This window comes from Sinocyclocheilus rhinocerous, unplaced genomic scaffold (genome assembly GCF_001515625.1).
Source record: "Sinocyclocheilus rhinocerous isolate Xijiao unplaced genomic scaffold, SAMN03320098_v1.1 scaffold502, whole genome shotgun sequence".
NCBI lineage: Eukaryota > Metazoa > Chordata > Actinopteri > Cypriniformes > Cyprinidae > Sinocyclocheilus > Sinocyclocheilus rhinocerous.
The window spans coordinates 888,973-912,540 of record NW_015641028.1 but is presented as its reverse complement, the minus strand read 5'-3'; the positions used below and the strand labels follow the sequence as shown (position 1 = coordinate 912,540).

At 36.9% G+C, this 23,568-nt stretch overlaps 1 protein-coding gene across 1 annotated transcript in view; it reads left to right on the top strand.

Annotated features, from left to right (window-relative positions):
* LOC107754113 (voltage-dependent T-type calcium channel subunit alpha-1G-like) overlaps positions 1 to 23,568 on the top strand; it is a 227,200-nt gene that overhangs the window by 135,966 nt on the left and 67,666 nt on the right. The window contains exons 10-18 of the mRNA XM_016570435.1: positions 5,227 to 5,438; positions 5,535 to 5,649; positions 6,660 to 6,815; positions 12,431 to 12,505; positions 13,864 to 13,957; positions 14,584 to 14,765; positions 16,940 to 17,419; positions 17,612 to 17,712; positions 23,034 to 23,157. Of these exons, the coding sequence (XP_016425921.1) occupies positions 5,227 to 5,438; positions 5,535 to 5,649; positions 6,660 to 6,815; positions 12,431 to 12,505; positions 13,864 to 13,957; positions 14,584 to 14,765; positions 16,940 to 17,419; positions 17,612 to 17,712; positions 23,034 to 23,157 (1,539 nt within the window). The remainder of the gene's footprint in view (positions 1 to 5,226; positions 5,439 to 5,534; positions 5,650 to 6,659; positions 6,816 to 12,430; positions 12,506 to 13,863; positions 13,958 to 14,583; positions 14,766 to 16,939; positions 17,420 to 17,611; positions 17,713 to 23,033; positions 23,158 to 23,568) is intronic.

Sequence of the window (23,568 nt, the reverse complement as noted above, 5' to 3'; positions counted from 1 at the left end):
GTGAAACTATACATAAAAATATCTGCATGAAAGCTGAGCTGAATGAGACGCAGATTCACTCTCTGCCAGCAGGTGGCGTTTAAAGCGTTTCCTTGGTTTCCGCTGCAAAAACAAAGCAGCGCTGCACTTACTTTAATATGCATTATACAGAGGCAAGATGAAAAGAACAAATACCATCTAAACTTTTCTAAAGACAGTAAGTTCCCCTCAGACATGCATTCATATAAACTCCTACACCTAAATGAATCGCGATTTGTTTAGCATCTCAACCGATTTGAATCGTCACATATTTGAATCGATTTTCAACCGGCTCGCAGTTAATTGTTACATCCCTACTCAATGGTCTTTCATAATCAAACGTTTTAAACAGCTCAACCCCATGTTGTTGCACAAGAGAAGCTATGCGTCATGTACCATGTTTATCTATACCCTGTTTTCCAGCTCAAGTATCTTGTTGACATACTTGTAGGTGAACTTTTTTAAGCTCTTAATCTTGAAGCTATGAAGTCCTTTAAGCTTCACATACTTCCCTGCGGATGGGCAGTGCAGGTTGTAGCAGTCTCTGGTTCATGTGCTTGTGTAGAGAGGAGGATGTCACTGCTCAAATGAACACATCTTATACCTCTAACCTGTGCTTTGCCTTCAATAAGAAACTCAGCATCAATTCCACACAATTCCAAAAAAAAAAAAAAAACTCCAATATGCATCTCTGCTGGGAATCTCAGTGTCATTCAACCTCTTTCTCCCAGTCTGCCCCTTTTTTTTGCTTCCATTCCCTTCCTAATGTGCTATTGGGGCATAATGGTTATTGTTGTTGTGGCTATGAAAGTTAATGAGTACAGAGGGTTGCTTGCTTTGTTTCAGCATTTGCCCTGGGACTTCACACAATCTTTGTAATGACAGTTATGCCTTATTGCAAAAACAGCAATGAGCTTCTGTCCTCTGATAAGAGGGTGCATTATGTGGGTGTTTGACTGCATGGGTTTACCCAAATATGAAAATGTTCAATAAAATGTCAATTTGTGTTATATGGCTAATTTGTGTGAGGAAAGAAATGTAAAGAATTATGAGCCCTTGGAGCTCCAACTTCCAATAGGCATTACGTAATGGGGTCTTTAAAGTGTCAATGTTTTTGTCCACTGCACATTCACCTCAAGCATTTGTTTACTTTAGACGAGAACTTCTTACTAAGTGAATCGTTTTAGGCTATTCAAACTGTTATGTGGTGAACATGTGGTGAACCTTTTAGCTTGTCTACAAGCCATTTGAGCCGTAATGAGGTTACATAATGAGAGGAAATGAGACCAGCTAGTTTATGCTTCAATGAAACAATTTCAACTACTCATCATGGGCTTCAATTATTTTGAACATTTTCGTTTTTTGCTGGATGAAAAGCGTGTACTCGTCATTGCTGGTAATGAGGGAACACATATCTCATACTTGGGAAGTGGCCACCACAGCCATGTTCTTTGCCAAGGGAACTTTTTGTTTTTCAGCGCTGTAAAGCTTTTCTCAGAAGAAAACATCTCCGGTTACTTATGTGGGAACGAGACACTGCGTCCTCTAGGGGTCGCTATGGGGAACGGTATACCCACGCCACCATGCTGAGGGGAGTGCATGCCAGAAACCATGGCGAGCACTAAGTACCAACTCTACCATATTGCCATGGGAGTTGCCCCTGGGACGTTAGACGGCTGTCAGTGACATTATTCCCTACGTGGAACAGCTAGCAGTTACTTAGCTGAGGGAGCAACACCCCTAGTTCTCAAACAAGAGGAGGCTCGACCTGCAGCATGTTCCAAAGCTGGAACAGCTAGCAGTAATTTACCTTAGTTGAGGGAGCACAAACCCAGCTCTCAGCGAGAGGGGGGGCTCCACCTACAGTGCGATTGTTAGAATCAGAAGGGTAAGTGTACTGTAAGCTAGCCAAAAAACTTCCTTAAACGCTTTGCTAGTGCTCACCATAATGAGATGAATAGAGATCGCTCTTACCACAGAAATGCACGCTTCAAACAAAACAGTCAGTGAAGACGAAGAAGAGGATGATGTGTTCTCCCGGTGCCTATTTATACTATAGTCGCACCGGTAGTGACGTCATGGCTGTTGCCGGCCAATGTGTTGTTGGTGTTTTTTCAGTGTATACTTCAGACACGGGTCACGACGAGGCGTTCCCCATAGCGACCCCTAGAGGACGCAGTTCGAAGTTCCCATGAAAGGGAACTTAACTTCTTGAATTGTCATCTCACTCCTGCTTATCAAAGTGCAAATCCCACAATCACTCTGTGAGAATCTGTGTTACAAGTTGATCTAACAAGTTAAATAATATTGTTTTTATTAAAAAAAAAAAAAAAAAAAAAAGATTTTCACTCGGAGTGTAAATAAATACATGAATAAATAGGTGTATAAACAGTATATAAACACACAGTACCAAACTTTGTCTTTTTCCCTAATTTATTTTATTTGAATAATTATTAAAGTAAATATTTATATTTAATAATTATATTCTATTTTTTATTATTACAAATTATGCTTTTATTGTTCTTCTTATTATTATTACAAATACATTCTGACCTTACTGTATGTGCACAGGACTTTTTTCCAGGTTTAAAGGAATAGTTCACCCCAAAATGAATATTTCGACATCATTTACTCACCCTCATGTCATTCCATTCCTGTATAAGTTTCTTTTTTACGTTGAACACAAAAGAAGATATTTTGAAGAATTTTGAAGAACCAAACAGTTGTTGCTCCCCATTGACTTCCATAGTAGGGAAATAAATACCAAGGGATTTTAGGAACTGTTTAATTACCTGCATTCTTCAAAATATCTTCTTTTATGTTTAACATAAGAAAGAAACTCATACAGGTTTGGAACGACATGAGGGTGAGTAAATGATAAAATTACAAAATTTACATTTTTGAGTGAACTATCCCTGTAAATTACATTTTGAATGTCAGATTTTCAGTGTGGACTGCAGTGTATATATCCTCATGACAGTTCTTTCTTTATAGGAGCGTATAATTAGATAAAGGGACTCTGATCTTGCGCTTGCTATGTGCTGGAATGAGCAGCAGCTGATAGCAGAGTGCAGCTGGTGAGATATGGCCCTTTAAAAGCAGTTCATCTGAAGAGGGGTCTGAAGTTCAGAACCCTGTCTGGATGCTTCTCACCAGACCAGGACATTGCGTAGTATTTTTGACCACTTTAAGTAAATATATACTTTGTTTTACATGTTCTAGGCATAGAAACCTCTAACTGGAAATGTTTCATGATGCAAACCCTTTCTAAAAGCATGCTTGCAGAGTTCACCTTTAGTCTTCCCAGAAAAATCACTCCTGCATAGATTTGTGTGTGGTGTACTCTTCCCACAAGTGGTCCTGATTTGAAGCGAATGGCCTCACCCTATGAAGAGGCCAAGTGTAAGCTCCTGCTGGGTAGACAGTGCCCAACCCTGGGCTGCTCCGATCCAAAAACAGCGAAACAAAAACAACCCTGCTGGCTTTCTTCCCCACCTCTGTGAAACACCTCGACAGCCGCAAATAGCCCCACACTTCATCATCGTGCTCCACGGACCACTTCTCAATCTGATTAGATTACATTTAATTCTATTAGCTAATATAGATGTTATTTTTCATTTCATGCACAGTATGTAATTATATTTTTTCCTCATTACTTTGCGGAAACAATCACCTCGGTAAAACAATTACCTAGTTTCTGTCATCATTTATAACTCTGAAGTTCAGCGACCTGTCTAACTGTCTCTTAAAATCACTGTTAGTTTTCATCGGAAAATAGTTGCGTGCTTGGGGATGTTGTGTTTTGTTTTCAGGCGTTTAAGACTCTGTTCATTAAACCCAGCTAGCCGTGATGTTTCAAAAAAAAAAAAAAAAGAAACTCTCTCTCTGCATACCGAACTATCAACAACATCAATTACACCAGGGCATCTGCAGTTCTTTCTTTGTAGTTCACCTGTATGTGAGTTTTAAGTTTAAGCCTGCAGTCGTTCGAGACAATGCGCTCTGATGAAACAAAAGGACAATGAGAAACTTGGTGTTTGTGATGTCGAAAAGTTAATCCCCACGTTAATTTATCTAGCACAGTCTGCACCGCGAGCTGTTAGGAAATATGAGGCCATGAATGTGCATGTGACTCTGTGTTCTGTTTAATTAAATGAGAACAAAATATGACCTGGGCCCTTTGGAGTTGAGCAGATTCATAGGTTTTTAGATCATATTTTTCTTATGTAACTTCTCAACTGAGATGGTGTATCAAATAATCATGCAGGCCAAGAAAAGTAACACTTTACTGTAGTTCTGTAGTCTATTTTAGCGATCTATACAGATACATGCATTGAGACAACTCTGAAAAAGATCCATTTAAATTTTTTTTTTAATAATATTTTTAATATTTTTTATTTTATATTAGATTTTTTACAATTTGTTTTCATATATTTATATATACACAGTATATATACATATATACATATACATACACACACAGTATATATATATATATACAGGTACGCGTGCGCTTCTGCATTCTTTCCTTAGACCTTCTAAACGTTAATACCATGGCCTGTGTCACTGTTTATTGACGTTCATCTTCATTTCTGAAAATGCACTCTGGCAGTGTGTTATATCACAACAGTGACAGCCAGGCAGAATGCAGCCATTACTGAGTGATGGGACATCTGTTGCCTGTTCAGTCTGATGACTGTCAGCTGTCATGATGAGTGCTGCAATTTCACGCCCATCCATTCACAATTGACATGAATTTGCGTTTACTAAGACGTCTGAACAAGCGAAAGATTTGGCATGGTGCAACGTTATGATGGGTTTTTGAATTTATTAGTGCTCAGCGTGTTGCATAAATACAGTCACCAACAGAACTCTGTTTTGTGGGCGTGGTTTATCGTGGGTGAGAAAACAAATACTGGTTACCATAACAATCATTCTTAAGATGGAAAATCAAGAAATAGTTTTTCTTCTTCAAATACCTCTATATCAATCAATCAATCAATCAATCAATCTTGAGATAGATAGATAGATAGATAGATAGATAGCTTTGTTTGAAATGCAACAAACCACACCAAAACATTTTCGAATGTTTTTCTTGCGAGAAATAACCCACTCTATTGCATTTCTCCCTTAGGAATGAAAGGGTAACTATGGTAGCAGGGGTTTGTTTTCGCATTGTCCTCCTTGTGCATTCTGTCAGATAGTCAGATGTGTGTGTTTATATGTGTTGACAGCGTCTGGGAGATTGTTGGTCAGCAGGGAGGAGGTTTATCGGTGCTGAGGACATTCAGGCTCATGCGGGTGTTGAAGCTGGTCCGCTTCATGCCGGCCCTGCAGAGGCAGCTGGTGGTCCTGATGAAGACCATGGACAATGTTGCCACCTTCTGCATGCTGCTTATGCTTTTCATATTCATTTTCAGGCAAGATGAGATATCATTTTGTGCAATTTGAGTGTACTGTTTATTCAGTCCATTTATTTTACATTTTAACTTTTTTTTTGTGGTTTTGTTTTACAGTATTCTAGGCATGCACCTGTTTGGATGTAAATTCGGCTCTGAGAGAGATGGAGACACACTTCCTGACCGCAAGAACTTTGACTCGTTGCTGTGGGCCATTGTTACAGTTTTTCAGGCAAGATTCCTACATGATACACAAGCTGCAATTTCAATCAGGCATCTTAACATCCATCTTGAGTGATCCGATCATAAGTGCACAGCACAAAATACAGATACTGTATAAACATGTTTTTTGATCCCAATTAATAACAGATGCTCAAATGAGACATGTTTCATGCAAACGTACACTAATATTCAAAAGTTTGGGGTCAGCAAGATTTTTTCTTCTTCTTCTTCTTTTAAAAAAAATTTTTTTTTTTAAGCAAGATTGCAACAATAAATTGTAAAAAAATAAAACAGTAAGACATTTACAGGTATTTGTCAACATAAGTTAACTAGATTATTTAACATGAACTAACAAACTTCTAAAGCATTTATTAATCATATATAATATTAAGTTCAGCATTTTCTAATATAATATTAAAATAAAAAATTGTATCTGTTAATCTTATTTAATGGACCTGAGCTAACATGAACTAATAATAAACAGTTGTATTTCTATTAATAACTAATGTTAACAAAGATTAATAAATGCTGTAATAAATTTATAGCTCATTGTTAATTAATATTTATGAATTAAATAATGTTAACTAATGGGACCTTATTATGAAGTGTTACCCATTTATAATGTTACAAATGATTTCTATTTGAAATAAATTCTGTTTCCTTGATGAACTTTCTATTCATCAAAAAAATCCCAAACAAAAAGTATTCCGTTTTTTACAAAAGCATTGGAATATTAGAATGATATAAGCATTTTATCAGCATGATTTATGAAACATAATATGACAGTATGTGACTGGAGCAAACTGAAATTTTGCCAGCACAAGAATAAATTAGAAAATGTAGTGTATAAACAATTATTTTGTGGTGATATTTCATAATATTACTGTTTTTACTGTAGTTTGATCAAATAAATGCAGACTTTAAAAAAAAAAAAATTTATTATTAAAAATCTTTCCGACCCCACAATTTTGAACATAAGTATCAATGGCAGTTTGATTATATTTGTTTCTTGTACATCAGATCTTGACTCAGGAGGACTGGAATAAGGTACTGTATAATGGGATGGCCTCCACCTCTCCTGTGGCTGCTCTGTACTTCATCGCTCTCATGACTTTTGGAAACTATGTCCTGTTCAACCTGTTGGTGGCTATCTTAGTGGAAGGATTCCAAACTGAGGTAAAGCCAGTCTCCAGCTTAGCCTCTACATTTTCGTCCTCTTGTTTTGTCTTCACTTCACAGTCTGTCTTTTCTTTTTTGTCCTTTAAAGTCTAGCACATATTCCAACACCATATATTTCTTCTCTCTTTCTCCACTAGCTCTCTCCTGTCCCCTTCATCTAACACTATGTCCTAAACAGGCACGGCGTGACAAAGATTCAAGTGAAAATAAATTTTTCTGTCCAGGCTGAAAGCGAAAATGCCGCTCGACGCAACAAAATCACAGCCAATCTTTTTGCGTTCTTTCTCACACTCCACTCCACAGCTGAGGAGCGTGAAACTAAAAACACGTACCTCATATTTTTTATGGTTTTCTATTTGTCGCATAAAACTAACTTATCAATCTATTCGCATCCTTTTTTGATGTTTAATATATGTCAGGAGCGATTTTGGTCCAGTGAGTTTTGTGTGGGCAAGGCTGCGTGGCACAACACAATATAGAAAAGACACTTGATGATTTTTGGAGTAGCATACTACTTCTATGGCAGAAAAGGTAAAAGTAGTATGGTATTCTGAATTTAGCAACTGTTAAGAATGTGAGAAATCATAATGCATGAAAGCACATCAATGAGGGCAAATAGAAGTTTTGCCTTTCACCTTTATGACTATTATTGGTTTATTTATGCTAAAATACACTTTATTAGGACTGTCTTTATAAAACATTAGGTACGTACCAATTTACATAGTTATGCACTCTTCTGGAGCATTTTATAGTATAAATAGTGTGTTCACACTGAATATTCCAACAATAAAGGCCTGTTTACACCAAGAACGATAACTATAAAAATAACTATAACTATACTAGTGTCCACACCACCATGTGGTTGTATTGTGTTTATTATAAGCACACACTGAAGTTATGTTATCTGCCCCTTTAAATGTCAAGCTCTTTAAAGGGATATAGTTCACCCAAAATTGAGATATTATTGATGAAATCCAAGAGCTTTTTGACCCTAGATAGCAACACAACTACCATGCCCAAGGCCCAGAAAGGTAGTAAGATCACCGTTAAAATAGTCTAAAAGAGTTTCTTGTTCTGTGTATAATAGTACCTACTCCACACTCATGAGCACTCCTTCTCATTCTCCTTCCTTCATTCTTTTTCTTTATCGCCTTCTTTTTCCATGATCTTATGAGACAACTTATCTCCCAATGCATAGCAGCCATTCTTCTCTGACAGAAAGACAGACATGCATACAAAAATGGCCAGGCTCAAGATTAATCGGAGATATAAATGTTATACCTATGTATCATTTTGGGTGGAGGGGTTGTTTTATTACGGTCTCTTTGGAAAGAGGTGAACCGAATCACGCAAGTTGGCGTGTGTATACGGTACAAAAAAAAATATTTGATTTGATTACCTCTATTTTTACAGTATGAGGTAGGATCAAGTTTTGAAATAAAAATGTCACATGCAATCTTGTTGTTTGGCCTTCTAGTGGATGTAAAATCTAAAACCTGACATCTCTAGATTTTGATCGATTGTTCAATTGAGCAAAATCATTGTTAGAATAACGAACAGATGAATCAAAAATGATCAAGTGCTGTTTCTGTAACACCTCATTAGAGCAACAAAACACGTAACTGAAAATTGGTTTGTCATTCATATTAATTTGCATAATAGGAAAGTTCTGGAGTTTTAGTATTATCTGGACGGAGCTCAGTTCTTTGCTTTTTTCCCCTCTCTAAAAGATGAGCGTGCCTCTCCTGTGCCTGCCTGCCAGACAGAAATAGCTTTCATAATGCATCATGGCAGCTTAGAGGAAATTATGTTGCTCAGAAGCCTTCTAAATAAACTCTCTAGTCTTAAATAAGAGGATAGCCCACACTCAACTGACCCCTATCTGCCGTTACCTTTGCTAAGTGCATCAGATATTATAATCTCATCCCAACTGATCTGATGCCAACGGGAATGCCAGGGTACTGTGTTCTCCCGCTCTCCCCTACAATTGACGAACACTGTTGGCTTCATATTTTAACCTTACATCGTTTTCTGCAAACATGGTGTTTATTTTTAGTTGGTCGAACTTTTCAGTGCGTCAGGGTTGCTGGGGAAACTGGTGGCTGAATGACGCAGGGAGATCAAGGGCCGGGATGAATGTCCCTTCAACAGTGTAATGTCCCGTCCACTGAAGCAAATAGCTTCATGTAATCGCACTGCTGTAAACAGGTGGTCTCGGTTGGACTAGCATGTCAGTCTGTACGTCAGCATGTTCAATGGTAGACTTTATTGGTTAAAAGCTGGATTTTTTTTACTACTGCATTTGTGTCCATCTTTGCACAGACACCTTCACAAGGCATTTACTTGATCAAATACTGTAAAAACAGTTCTATTATGAAATATTATTAAAATAACTGTTTTGTATTTTAATACATTTTAAAATGTAATTTATTTCTGTGATGGCAAAGCTGAACTTCCAGTCTTCTGTGTCACATGATTTTTCAGAACTCATTCTAAATGCTGATTTGGTGCTCAAGAAACATTTCTTGAAAACAGTTGTGCTGATTAATTTTTAATTAATTATTAATTTAATTTTAATTTATTAATTCTATTATTAATTTGTTAAAACTGTAATACTGTTTTACAGGATTCTTTATTAATAAAAGTGAATTTAAATGTTTTTACTGTCACTTTTGATCAATTTAATACATCATTGCTGAATACATGTGTTAAAAAAAATCTTACTGACCCCAAACTTTTGAACGTTGATTAATTATATTATATTATATTATATTATATTATATTATAGTATTACTTTTATTATTATTATTAAACAAGTTATAACATAATTATTTTGCATAATTTAAGACCCATATAAATATACTGAAATCCTCTGAAAAGAAAACAAAGCAGGCACAAAGGGTGACAAATTGTAGCATGACATACTCAGAACTCTCATTAGACTAAGTGTATGCCAAGAAAGGGTGGCCAAATATTATGTTCAAGTTCTTGTTACATAGGCAGTAATATTAAAATGACTTAATGTGTTGTTATTCTTGTTGAACATAATTTTCCAAGAATTTCAGAACTTAAAAATGGGTTGTGCACCAAAGAAAGTTGTAATTTGGCCCAAAGCAGAGTCGGATCTTCTTTTGTAACTCAAATAGCTCGAAGAAGTAAAAGAAAAACATTAATTTTATATGCGTAGAATGTTTTAGACAATTGCATTCATTCGCTGGATGTAATTCGCTGATTTACTCTGACAGATTCACAATGTGAAAAATTCAATACACGTTATCTCAGAGGTGCTGGAGAGAAAAACAAAAGAGTTCATCAATTTCAGAGAATAACACAGCCAAGTATTGATACCGGCAGTTGCAGAATTTTAAATACGGGCAACAACTACACAATCTCACTGTACCGAGAATGCTAACAGCCTAAACTCCACCCAAAATGCAAAATTGCTTTTACTTCAACAGAAGTGAAGTTTGGTGAAATGTGGGAGTCCAATTTCTCATAATGTGTCTTTGTAAATTCTCTAACACTTTCTGTGCTTTTTTTCCCCCTTCTATCTTACCTTTTCGCTCTGTGTGGTAAAATCCTAACACGCATCCACTTTAGGAAATAACCAAGAGGGAAGATTTGCATGGCCAGCTGAGCTGTATTCAGCTGCCTATAGACTCAGGGGTATGTAGCTCTCCGTATGATGTAACCCAGTGAGACTAACCAGGGGGACCGCTGCGTTTGTGGACAGTGTCACTTGTGATTGTTTCTTGTAGAAGCAGACTTGACTCAAAGTCTTTCTTCAGGTTCACTTGCTCAATGCCTGGCGGCAGAGTACAAACCTTGTAGAGCCTCATGCTTTATTTTATCTGGCTGAAAGGATGTGTTTGGGCTTATGGAAAGCCTCAGCGAAATCAGACAAAGCCAGACAGACTGCTGTGCAAAAGCAAATAAGGCAACTGAGAAGTCCTTTTGAATAGATCTCAAAATCGTTTAATATGTGGATACGTCTCTTAATACCTCTTTACTTTAATTAATTTGATATTGTAGAATTGCTCTGCATGGTATCATCAGTTTTTATTTAACTAGACTTAAAGTTTTATTCAAATAGCCTGAGAAAGTCCATTCAGTGAGCCAGAGCTGAGTGGAAGCACTTGACCCTGTTGAGGAGACTCGGTCTGTTTGTGGTTCTGGACATCACATCCCGTATTTGTTTTCATTCATGCAGCTGTGCTAGGTGACACATGCAGTGGAAGGCCATAAAATGGAGAGCACCAATGGGGTTTGAACTTGTCTCTTACACCTTCCAGTCCTTCACCTTGACAATCAAATTACATAAACCTCTCTGCTTGTCCTTACTCAGGGGCTATTAGCACGTCATGTCAAAACATGCCTAAAATCTCTCTATCAGCAAGGTTGGCTGAGCCCAGTAGAATTCCCAAATTAAGATCTGTGATTGTTAAGCAGCAGTTGCACAGCAACCTTAACATCTTAATTGACAGTACAGCCCCAGTAGACTTACTTTCACACCTTGTACCTGACCAAAGCAGTTCTGGCAAACAAGCTTAAAGGAGTCATTCTGAAATTTCAGACTTAAATTATTCAGTTATTCATTGAAAACCTTGTCATTAACGAGAAAAGTACAACACACTCTCATGGGAATGTGAGAATTGTAAAATTTAGAAGCAAATTTGAATGAATTCGTACTGCTTACGACCCACTGAGGATTAGGTTTAGGGATGGACATTCATGCTTCTTTTTTTCCCAAAAATTGTATAAGTTCATGAAATCACCACCAGTTCACCAAAACATAAAATAGTGATGTTTTTTTTCTCTCCATGAAATTGAGTTGGAAAAGTAGCAATGTCTGATTCACAAAAGAATCATTCTTTTAAGTCAGATCTTTTCAGTGAATTGTTTGATCCACTTTACAAAACTGATTCGAATGATTTGTTCACACGTCTGTTTGATTTGTGAACAAATCATTATTTTGAGTCAAATATTTTCAATAATTTTCAATTTGCAAAGATGGTCTGAACTGAACGATTTATTTATAAATCTGGCATGTGAACAAATCATTAATTTGAGTCAAATATTCTCAATAAATCAATTGATTCAGTTCACAAAATTGGTCTCAATTGATTTGTTAAAAAATCTGATTTGTAAAGAAATCATTATTATTTTGAATCTAATCTGTTCAATGAATCAATTGATTCAGTTCATAAAACTGGTCTGAATTATTTGTTCACACATCTGTTTGATTTGTGAACAAATTTCTTTTGAGTCAAATCTTTTCAATGATTGAATTGCTTCACTTTACAAAACTGAATGATTCTTTCATACACTAGATGGATTCAGTTCTTGAAATCTAGTTGCAACTATTAGCATCTCACTGTATACATAATGTAATATTTTATTTAATAAAATAAATTATATAAAATTTTCATTCACAAATTTTTAAAAACACGAGGGTGAACTATTGCTTTAATAAAGCTTTTAATGGTTTTAATTTGTTTTACATAGAATACAATAGCTAACAGCTCTTTGCTAGTGCTTAGGTCAAAAAGTCAGGGAGTTTGTTTAGCAAATACTATAGTTTTGTAACGTATCTGCTACATCTCTTTGTTCAGAAAGGCCATGTGGGAGTGAGAATAGTCAAGTCCATTCCAGATACATCATCCACAGTGCTCATTTCTGAGCATGCAGTGAGTAACAGTGGGTGCTGATGCTAAGCTAACCGCTAACTGCACATGGTGCCCAGCAGACGGTGGTGGCCTGTTTCTGAGGATGCTTTGTAGTGCCTCTCTGCTAGTTCAACCTATCACAGCTGTTTTGTTTTCTTGTTTTCTGTTTTTTTGCTCTTCACTGTTGGCGAGAAGGGGCAAGGAGTCCCTCTCCTGTCTTCACTTACAGAGCTCGACTCCAGTGTCATAACTCTTTCAAGTTTTGTTTTTGTTGCCTTAGTAATGTAGATATTGTGTTATTCCCTATTGACAAGTCCTGTTTTTGTTGTAGTTATAATGTGAATTAATTGCTGTTCGAGTGTGCTGTGTCTAGTGTTGCAATGATCCCACTGGTTTCAATGCGACTCAAATTTGCTTTGTTTACTTACCCATTTACACAGCCATTACTAATGCATTGATTTTTTTTTTCTTTTTTCAGAAAGTTTTGATTTAGGTTGATGTTAATTAGTGAAGCCAATGGGATGCATTGTTCGTAGGTGCAAGGTTTGTCAGAATAGTCTCTACTGTGTCCTCTTTGACCATTAGTGCTGTAAAGTACTATGGTAAATGTATGCTGAGATGAATGAGTTTGACATCCTGTAACCACATGATAAGGAAAAAGATTCATCCTTTATGATCTTGCTCATATTTGATTTAAATTACAGTCGGTCCACAAATAGACACCCTAATGGTCAAACTGAGAGAGTGATCCATGTCCTCAGACAGTGATGTCTGTTTTGACAAACCACCCAGGGTTGAAGTTCTGTGCTAGACCACACTGAAACACTCTCGGCATGAAGCCATTTTAAGACCAGCCCAAGACTGGGGATGAGGAGGATACAGGCCAAACAATGTGATGAGCCCTCTGATAAAAATAGCAGTGTTTATTTCTCCTGCCTGATCATTGGACATGCCTGCTCTACTGGTTCTGCTCCTTCAGTGAACCGAGAAAAAAAAACCCCACACATATTCACCCGCATGTGGATGTGACTTACGCTAATATAGCAGATGGTCTGACCATGAGATCATCTGCTTAAAAATACACTCAAAGATACATTTAACTAATATTTAGTACACAGTACTTGTGGTTTCAGAGTGGTCGTGCAACCTGGTATTGTCAAATGCATGCCGGCACTGTGTTTTTGTGGATTACCCCAACCAGGATGTCTCTCCCTTAGATACCAGTCACCCTCTGGCCTTTTTTGAGGGCCGGCTGGGGTGGGGGAGACCACACCCTCATCCACCTGCCTGTTCCTCACCAATATGCAATATGCTTCTTTAATCCCCAGCAACATCTAAACCTGGTCACTAATCTTTTATATCTTCCACGTTTGATAAAGGGCGATGCCTCGAAGTCGGATTCTGAAACGGATTTCTATGCACGGAGCTTGGAGGATGTTTCAGGACGTAAGAAGGATCTGTCTGCATCATCTGGTGAGCTCCACAGAACATAGTTTGCATGGAAGCACATGGGATATTCAGGGCTCAACAAAAAGGATTTTTTCCCCCCACTGGCAAGTAGATTTTTATTTGCTCTGCCAACAAATTCACTGTCCCCACCAAAGACAAATTATTTATTCATTTATGTATTTGTTTGTTTGTGAGAAAACTTTTATTTATTTGCAAGAAACATTTTAACTTATATTTTATATTTGACATATTATTACGAGTTCTTTACAACCACAATTTTTGTGGTCATTATCTTCATTATTTTTTGCTTATTTAATTATTATATTCCATATATACGGATATTGTTTTTGTAGGACACACACCTGCGATATATATATATATTTTTTATATTAAAAAGACGTGATTAAAGTGCACTCTTATCTTCTGTGCAACCCCAGATACCCTTTTACCCTTCTAACAATGGGGTTATACTTTGTATTTTTTTGTCTTTTTGACATGATGCATCACAATCCTTTTTGAAGATTAAAGCCTGCCTGAAAAATTCATGCTTGAAATGGTTCCTAATACATTTTTCAGCTGTCTGTCATGTTTTGCTGCTTCAGTTGTGATGTTGAGCATACTATCCTGTCCCTCCCTTTCTGTACTCGCAGTTGTGCCCATCAATGGCCATGTGGATTTGAAGAGCAGCCTGACCCCTCCCCTCATCACTCACACGGCTGCAACACCCATGCCCATCCCTAAGATATCAGGAGGAGGAGATCCGGCGCTAGGCTACGAGTCCCGCAGAGGCAGCAATGTCTCCATGGATCCTAATGGCCAAGACAAATCTCCAGTCAGTAACTACCTTTCTCTGTCTTGATACAGAAAGTTGTCCCAGCCTGGGTTTTTTTTTTTTTGTGCTGTATAATGCATATCAGTTTCGTTACTCTCAATTAGGTGATTAAGTGACACTTGTAGGGTCACTTAGTAATATAATATAATTAGGGCTGTCAGTTTAACGCGTTAACTTAATTAATTCGTTATGAAAAAATAACGTGCTTAAAATATTTTAATGCAGTTAACGCACTGGCCCCGCCCCCAGACCTGTACGTCATCTTTCATTTCATACAGTTGACTGTTGACAAACATGATGCAGGGCAACAACTCCATAAATGCAGTTATGCCCTAAAAGTCAAGATATTGGGGCAAAAAATGCCCCTATATGAGTTTTTGTCTCCAATTTATATCAGCGAGAGTAATATCACATGAGAGATTTTGTCCTGAATATCACAAGTTTAAATGTGATTTTATACAACAGTTATATATAAGAAGTTGATACTGTGTTATATTTTAAACACAATATTATGTGTTTTTGTTCAATTTTGCAGAGAATATATTACCTTTAAAGCCACAGCAGAACTGTTGCGTGAACAAATCGTGTGAATCAATGATTCAAAGTCCCATTCATAAAGAGAGTCGTTTACTGAATTCCTGAATGAATCAGCCGTTTGAACAAATCGAGTGAAGACATTTACCGTCACCTGCTGGCAGATTTAGTTTCTTATTTAGAGTATTATTTAATTTAAAATAATAATAATAATACAAATATTAATAATAATAACATTAAAGGGATAGTTCACCCATTTTTATTTTTAATTCTGTCATCATTTACTCAAACCTGAATGACTTTCTTTCTTTTGTGGAACATAAAATAAGGTATTTTGAAGACCGTTGGTAACACAACTGTTTTGGTTACCAATGACTTTCATTGTATGAACAAAAATACTGAGATGTTTCTCAAATTATCTTCTTTTATGTTCCATAGTTTATGTTAGGCCGTTGTAGCTTAAATGTTTGTGTAATCAATTTTATGTTGAATCAAATAAAATATTTATAAAGCTACAATTTGTAATGTCTACTTGATAGTTTCTCATTTAACACAAAAATAGCTTTAAAGAAACGGTCAGTGTTGGGGAAAGTTACTTTTAAAATTAATGCATTAGAATATTGTGTTACTCCCTAATAAGTAACTAATCAAGTTACTTAGTTACTTTTTATTGAAAGTAATGTGATGCATTAATTTTGCGTTACTTTTCTCATCTGTGCTGGGCTTGCATGTTTATTTTTAATATAAAAAAAGTTCTTTTTTTTTTGTCAAATTTAAAAGACCTTTCGTTCCCTCAGACTGATTGCTGCTGTGCTGCCAATCTGGATTGCGTGAAGAATAGGATGCAGGAGAAGAAAGCTCATCACTCTTCAGCAATAAAAAATGAAACAAATGTTATGTTTATCTAAAGTAATTTTTGCTTAGTACGGTTGAATTGGATCATTGAAGTTCAACAGCAAAGACATTGGATAATAAAATGGGATTAAATACATAAAGGATATTTGTGCTAATTAACATTTAATTATTGCAGGTTTGCGTCATATTCTGAGTTTGCATTTCACAGTCTTTATTTATTTTGAGGAATGCTGAATCTGTTTTTTTGTAAGTGAGATGAGTAAATGCATGTTCACATTTAGTCTAAAACTACAGTAACATCATGTGTACACAGCGCACACAACGCCTCTGCACTTACTCCCGATTTCTTTCAACGGAGGAGCTGTCAGTCAATAAATGGGAAAATAAAGTAACTGGCATTACTTATTTGAAAAAAGTAACTCAGATATTTTCTTGTAAATTAAAAAGTAATGCATACTGTGCTAGTTACATGAGAAAAAAATAATCAGATTACGTAACGCGTGTTACTTGTAATGCGTTACCCCAACACTATATAATATAATATAATATAATATAATATAATATAATGTAATGTAATATAAATTGTAGAATTCAGAATATAAAATATATGTTTTTACAATTATAATATGTTAAATATATAAATAATGAGTACATGTGGTGCAGTTGGCTTCAATTTGTTTTGTTCTATATTTCTGTGATTTTGACAAAAACGTTGGCACCAAGGTTTTACAGTTTGCCAATGAGATCTTATTTGAGAGTAACATATTCCACCCGTCTCTCTGCAGTCGAGTGCACGGAGTTCCCCAAATGCCCCCTGGAGTTCAGCCAGTAGCTGGAACAGCAGGCGCTCCAGCTGGAATAGCCTGGGCCGAGCCCCCAGCCTCAAGAGGCAGAAACGCCAGTCTGGCGAACACCGCTCCTTACTTTCTGGTGATGGCCAGTCCAGCTCCGATGAGGGAGATGCGGGAGAGAGTGGGGGCGGAGGTGTCTTGTCTGAGGGCGATGATGCCTCCCTCGCCAGGACGGACTCCCTGGGCCAGAGGCCTCGGCACAGGCGCATGGAGTCCCTGGAGACACGTAGCTCGTTTGATCTGCCTCCAGACACCCTGCAGGTACCATACATGCATCGTTCCGCCAGCATACACAGCGCCCGGCCGCCCAATTTCCTCAGCAACGGCAAGAGTTCTCCATCTGCAGCCACGACGCAGCTTTCTCTAGATGAACTCCACAGCGAGGATGACAATGCAGATGATGAAGGAAACCTGGTGAGAAAAGCTACACTTGATTTATTACAGTTATTTTCAGTTTCTTACAATAGATTAATCACAAACATCTACAGCTTTTTTTCTATTCAGTTCACTGTTATAAGATCACAGGAAACAGGACTTCTATATCTTCTGCTGCCAACAAAACTAACTTACTGGTCCTATAATCTCATGTGGTCATCCGTCTTTTAGAGTCGGAAGGCTCGTCTCTACCGCTGGCTGGAGCACAAGCAGCCCCAGTGGTGTCGGGAGAGGGTCACCTGGTCTCTTTATCTGTTCCCCCCACAATCACGGTAAGTTTCTGTTGCTTTCTTGGCCCTCACAGTCATTCCTTCTGAAAAGACCATTTTATATATCTTATATATTGAGGAGGGCTCACCATAAATGTGTTATATTGTATTTTTCACCAATAGGATTAGTTGTCTTATGTTAGTAGATCATCAGTTTCTGTAATATTATGCACCAACAACCATACCCAAAACAGGCTCATAAAAAATGTGTCTCTACATTTCTGCCACACCGTAATTACGAACCTTACTGGACGTTTTGCAGCAGTTTCAAAGTGAAATGTCCAGAAAGTAGCGCTAAAACACACGTTCAATATGTGACCATGGCACGTTTTTATTGTTGGTACAGGCACGTATTGCTGCGTTTTTATTACGCTGCTTCGTATATCTGGGGAGTGTCGCTAAAAGTTAATGCTCTATCGTGTTGAAAATATCCCCTACATCAAACCCAACCCTGAACCTACCCGATAGTGTTAACAAATGCAAAAGTGATATAAAAACGCATTTGTTGATTTAGCCATGCTATTTTATGCTATTTTTTTCATGCTTTGTATTGTGTGAGCTACCAAGCAAACCTACTGGATTAGAAAACTCATGCAAATGAAGCTGTATATGTGACGACAATGTCCAAAGTATCAGTTTTCATATTGTGCAGGATGTTAAAATTGTCATATTATGCAAGTAACTGTGTGAAAATTAGGCTTTATTAATCAAAACACTGTACCTGTAAATCCTACTTTTTGTGAAAAGGAATAAAAGTAAGAGTAAGAGTTTTACTGCCTCTAGTGTTCATTTCAGCTGGAAACTGCAGTGATGTACATATAGGTATGTTTTTTTTTCTTTTCAGTTTTGCAAAAATGTATATAGAGGCACATATTTCCAATGAGCCTAGGTAGACCATACCACATTCAAAGTCACTTAAATATCTTTCTTCCCCATTCTGATGCTCGGTTTGAACTTCAGCAGATCGTCTTGACCATGCTTACATGCCTGAATGCATTGAGTTGCTGCCATATGATTTGCTGATCTGATATTTGCATAAACGAACAGTTGAACAGGTATACAGATAACGTGGCTACCTAATGGCAGTCTATAGCTGTGTTCGAAATCGCCCCATATACCCTCATTCACTGTTCCCTACATTAGTCCACTAATATAGTCCAGTTGAACGAGTGAATGAAAACGAGTGAGCTAATGTGGACTCTGAGCTCTCACTTTTACATAGTTTGTACTTTAAATAATTAAGTATCTGTTTAATAATTATCTAAAAAGTATCCGTTAAATAATTATTTAAAACTTAGCAAACTGGCAGCTCCTGTAGGAATGGAAATATTTATCTTGAACTCTGTCATGGCATCTAGTGTGTATAAAACGTAATTAAACTATTTAATAATCAATTAAAAAGAAATTGATACCTGTATAATATTACACTGTACCCACATTGTACCAGGGGTTTGGAAAACTGGATGGACGATTCTTCTGCAGGCACCATCTTCTGGCGAGACGTGTGAATTATTTCGGCACGACCCTCATAGTGAATTATGGGTATTCTCTAGCCGTTGGGTGTACACTCATTATTGCAGTGCATGATGGGATTAAATAAGTGCACTCTAACATCCACTATAGTGTTGGACATCACGGCTGTCCCCTCAAACAGTGCCCTATTTAAGGGTATAGGGGGTGGTTTTGGACACAGCCAATGAGAAGTCCTCACCTGCAGTATAAATCTTTCTGGTTAAACTTCTTAAGAATTCTGCTGGGGACACAAGCTGTCCAGCATCCAAATCACAACATATGCTGGCCATTTCAGCAGGTGAGTCACATTTATCATAGTACTGCGGCTCACATTCAGTACGGCAGTTTAGGTTGCCCCTAAGCCTTAGAAAACACCTTCATGAAGATGCTTAAGGAGTGAGAAATCTCCTGTACTTTTTAGCCTTTCCCTTAGGCATCTTCTTGGTCTTCCCCTTCCTCTCATCTCTTTCCAGTGCTTTCCATTTTTGAAATGCATGTCTGCTCACATTAAGCTCCATGGAGGCTTCACTTATTAGAGGGAGAGGAGAGGAAAGAAGAACTCAGCATTGCATGTTACACTCTGTCAGCGCTTTACTAATTAAACATCAAACAACCTCAGATCATCCTCCTCCTCCTTCCTGTGCGAGCCCTGGATGATGCAAGCGCTCACCACTTTGCTCTGTTATGACATGCAGACTGGCATACATTGGTGTCACCAAAACCAAAGCAAAAAGGCTTTTGAATTTAGTATGTCCATCTTGCGTGTTCACTATCAGATCTACCATGTCACATTGGCACAATCAAGGAGGTTTAATTATGTAAGATTGAGCATTACGTGTTTGGATTGGTCTGTAAATGTATTTTTTTTTCATGAATATACTTTCATGAATATACATACTATATGTATGTATATATTACTGTTCAAAAGTTTGGGATTGGCAAGATTATTTTATGTTTTTGAAAGTCTCTTATGCTTAAAGGGATAGTTCACACTCACCGGCGCATGCGCAGCGCTGAACTCATACGTCATCCGCCCGGAGCTGCTTCCAAGTAGGACTGTGGGCGCAAGCTACATTAAAGTGATTATTACGTTTTGAATATGGATATTTTTCTGACAAAAACACATCGATTCGCTACAGAAGGCCTTTGTTCACCCGCTCACCCGGAGCCATGTGAGACATTTTTTTTTATGGATGGGCGCTTTTTATTTAACAACTTTTGGACTGATGCATGCAACACCCACTGAGTGGCATTAAACAGCTTGAAAGATCAAAGACAATTTTTTAAATAACTCCGACTGGATTAGTCTGAAAGAAGAAAGTCATATACACCTAGGATGACTTGAGGATCAGTAATTTATGGGCTAATTTTCATTTTTGGGTGAACTAACCCTTTAACATTCTCCAGTTATTTGATCAAATCTGCAATTATTTGATCAAAAACACAGCAAAAATAATATTATTGTAAAATATAATTAAAATTGTGGGGAAACTATTTTAATATACATTACTGGGAAACAGTTTTGAATTATTAATATTTTGATGTTAATTATTTAAAAAAATTTTAATATTATAAAATATTATCTTCAGTGTCACATGATCCTTCAAAAATCATTCTAATTTGCTGATTTGGTGCTTAATTATTATTGGTACACAGTTATTAATAAAAGTTTTATTATCAATGTTGATTTCTTTCTTTATCTTTTTTAATTCAATTTTCTTTTTTACAAAAAAATAATCAGCAGAAAAAAAACTGTTTACAGCATTAATAATAATAAATGTTTCTTGAGCACAAAAACAGCATATTCTAATAATTTCTGAAGGATCATGTGACACTGAAGACTGGAGTAATGGCTGCTGAAAATTCAGCTTTTCCATCACAGAAAAATGTTTTAAAATAAATTAAAATAAAAACAGTTCGCTAATAATATTCTAAATATATTTTACAGTGTAACTATTTTTACTGTATTTTAATCAAATAAATGCAGCCTTGGTGAGAATTTTTTAACATTTTAAAATTTTAATAATCCCAAACTTTTGACCAATAGTGTATTTTGAAATGTAATTTATTCCTGTGATTTTTAAATGTTTCAACTGTTTTATTTATTTCCACTTTTAAATTCATATCTACTCAGAAATAAGCATTGCATGAGCAATGAATATTTGTTTTAAATATATGGTTATATCTAAAGTCCATTTGAGTTCGTTGTAGATCATTAGATGTGACATTATGTACTTTTGGAAGCCTGTGAAACCTTGTGTGAAGTTGTCTTAACAATAACGGCTGTGAAGTCATTGACTAACTGGGTAGTGAGGCAGTATGGCAGCAGCCTTAGGTATCGGACACAGCATTAGACTTCTCTCCCCATTTCACCCCGGCATGACCACACTCCCAGCATGAGCGATCGGGGCTGAGAGAGGCAGGTTGGCATGACAACGGCGCAGAGTTTGCCGTCTGTTCCCACACAGTGCCGTTCAGAGCATAAATTCTTTAACATCAGGCCAAGACTCCGAGACATTAAAGAGAACTGAGCACTATTTATTCATAAAAGGAGTCATGCCGTCATGCAGTATGTCTTATGGCAGACACACGTTCATGCATATGTTTGTCACAAGTTCAACTGAAGTGAAATAGAGGAAAAATTGGGCATATGTAGTTCTCTTGTTATGAATGAACCCGAAGTAATGCCTGTCATGATTGTTAACATCTCATACCTGTTATTATTGTTATTATTTTTTATCATTATTATACATAGAATGGGACTCAAAATGCTGTTTTTGTTTCCGAAATGATAAATGGATGTTACTTGCATTCTGGACGATCCTCTGCAGTGAATGGGTGCTGTCAGAATGAGAGTCCAAACAGCTGTTAAAAACTTCACAATAATCCACAAGTTATCCACATGACTGCAGTCCATCAGTTAACATTGTGGAAGTGAAAAGCTGCATGTTTGTTATAAATAAATCCATCCTTAAGGTGTTTAACTTTAAACTGTCGCTTCTGGGCACAATGAAAGCATCTTAATGATGGATTTGTTTATTACATTTGTTTATTGTTTATTACAAACAGTTTTTCATAGAAGACAGTCAGTCATACAGAGTTCAAATGATATGAGGGTGAATAAATGATGAAAGTCGTTTCATTTTGGGGACACTATTCCATTAAAGGGGTGGTTGATTGCGATTTCACTTTTTTAATGTTAGTGTGTAATGTTGCTGTTTGAGCATAAACAATATCTGCAAAGTTTCGAAACTGAAAGTTCAATGCAAACGGAGATATCGGCTTTTAAAATTCTGGCAGTTTAATGCCTACAAAAACGGCTGGTAGGGACTACAAGAAGTTACTTCCCGGGTTTGTGACGTAACAAACCCAGATAAACCCCACCCTCGGGAAAAGGCAGCAAAGGGGGTGAGGCCATGCTGCGCTGCTTTAGAGAAGAGGAAGAGAACTAGAGGTGCACGTAAAAATCTGTTCATATATGAATCTGTCTTCTGTCTTCTTATGATTCTAATGGATTCACAAAGAAGGGACAGGAATAAAGGAAAATTATGTGAAAAATATATATATATATTTTTTAAACGAAGCAATAACACGTTAGACTGCACCCCATAAACACAATCAAGCCTAGAAAAAAAAACAGTGAACCACCCCTTTAAGAAAAGCTCTACTACTGTAGTCTCACAGAAACTAGTCAAACTTTGTGACCTATTTTTAGTGGAAATCAGTTTCTTATTTATTAATTTTATGATCAACATGATGTTGAATGTTTGCATCACTCAGCCCACCATGTCTGGTGTGATTATGTCTTGCAGGTTTCGTGTGACCTGCAATAAAATCATCACTCACAAGATGTTTGACCATGTGGTTCTTGTCATCATCTTTCTCAACTGCATCACTATTGCCATGGAGAGGCCCAGAATCGACCCCTCCAGCGCTGTGAGTAATGTTACCTCATGCACATTCACACATGCAAGCATGCCATTCAAAGCAACTTTTGCTGTAGGAATAATAGGTCAGACAATTGAAACACTTCTCTGACATGGTTGTTTTCTTATTTTTAATTAAAAAAAGTTCACTTTTGGCAACATTTTTATACAGTTTTTGCAGGATAAGGACTTGAACTTACCGCAAGAAAAAAATATCGTCTTATATTCGGGACAATACGGTATTTAAATAATTCTGATAGCAATCATGTGACAGTTGAAAAAAAAAGTTACTAGGTTAGATTTTCTTTATGAGGTCCCATGCTCCCTCTTGTCCTTTGGTCTCAAGGGTATATAGCTTTGCTTTATTTTATTTTATTTTATTTTAGTTTAGTTTAGTTTAGTTTAGTTTAGTGCTGTCAAA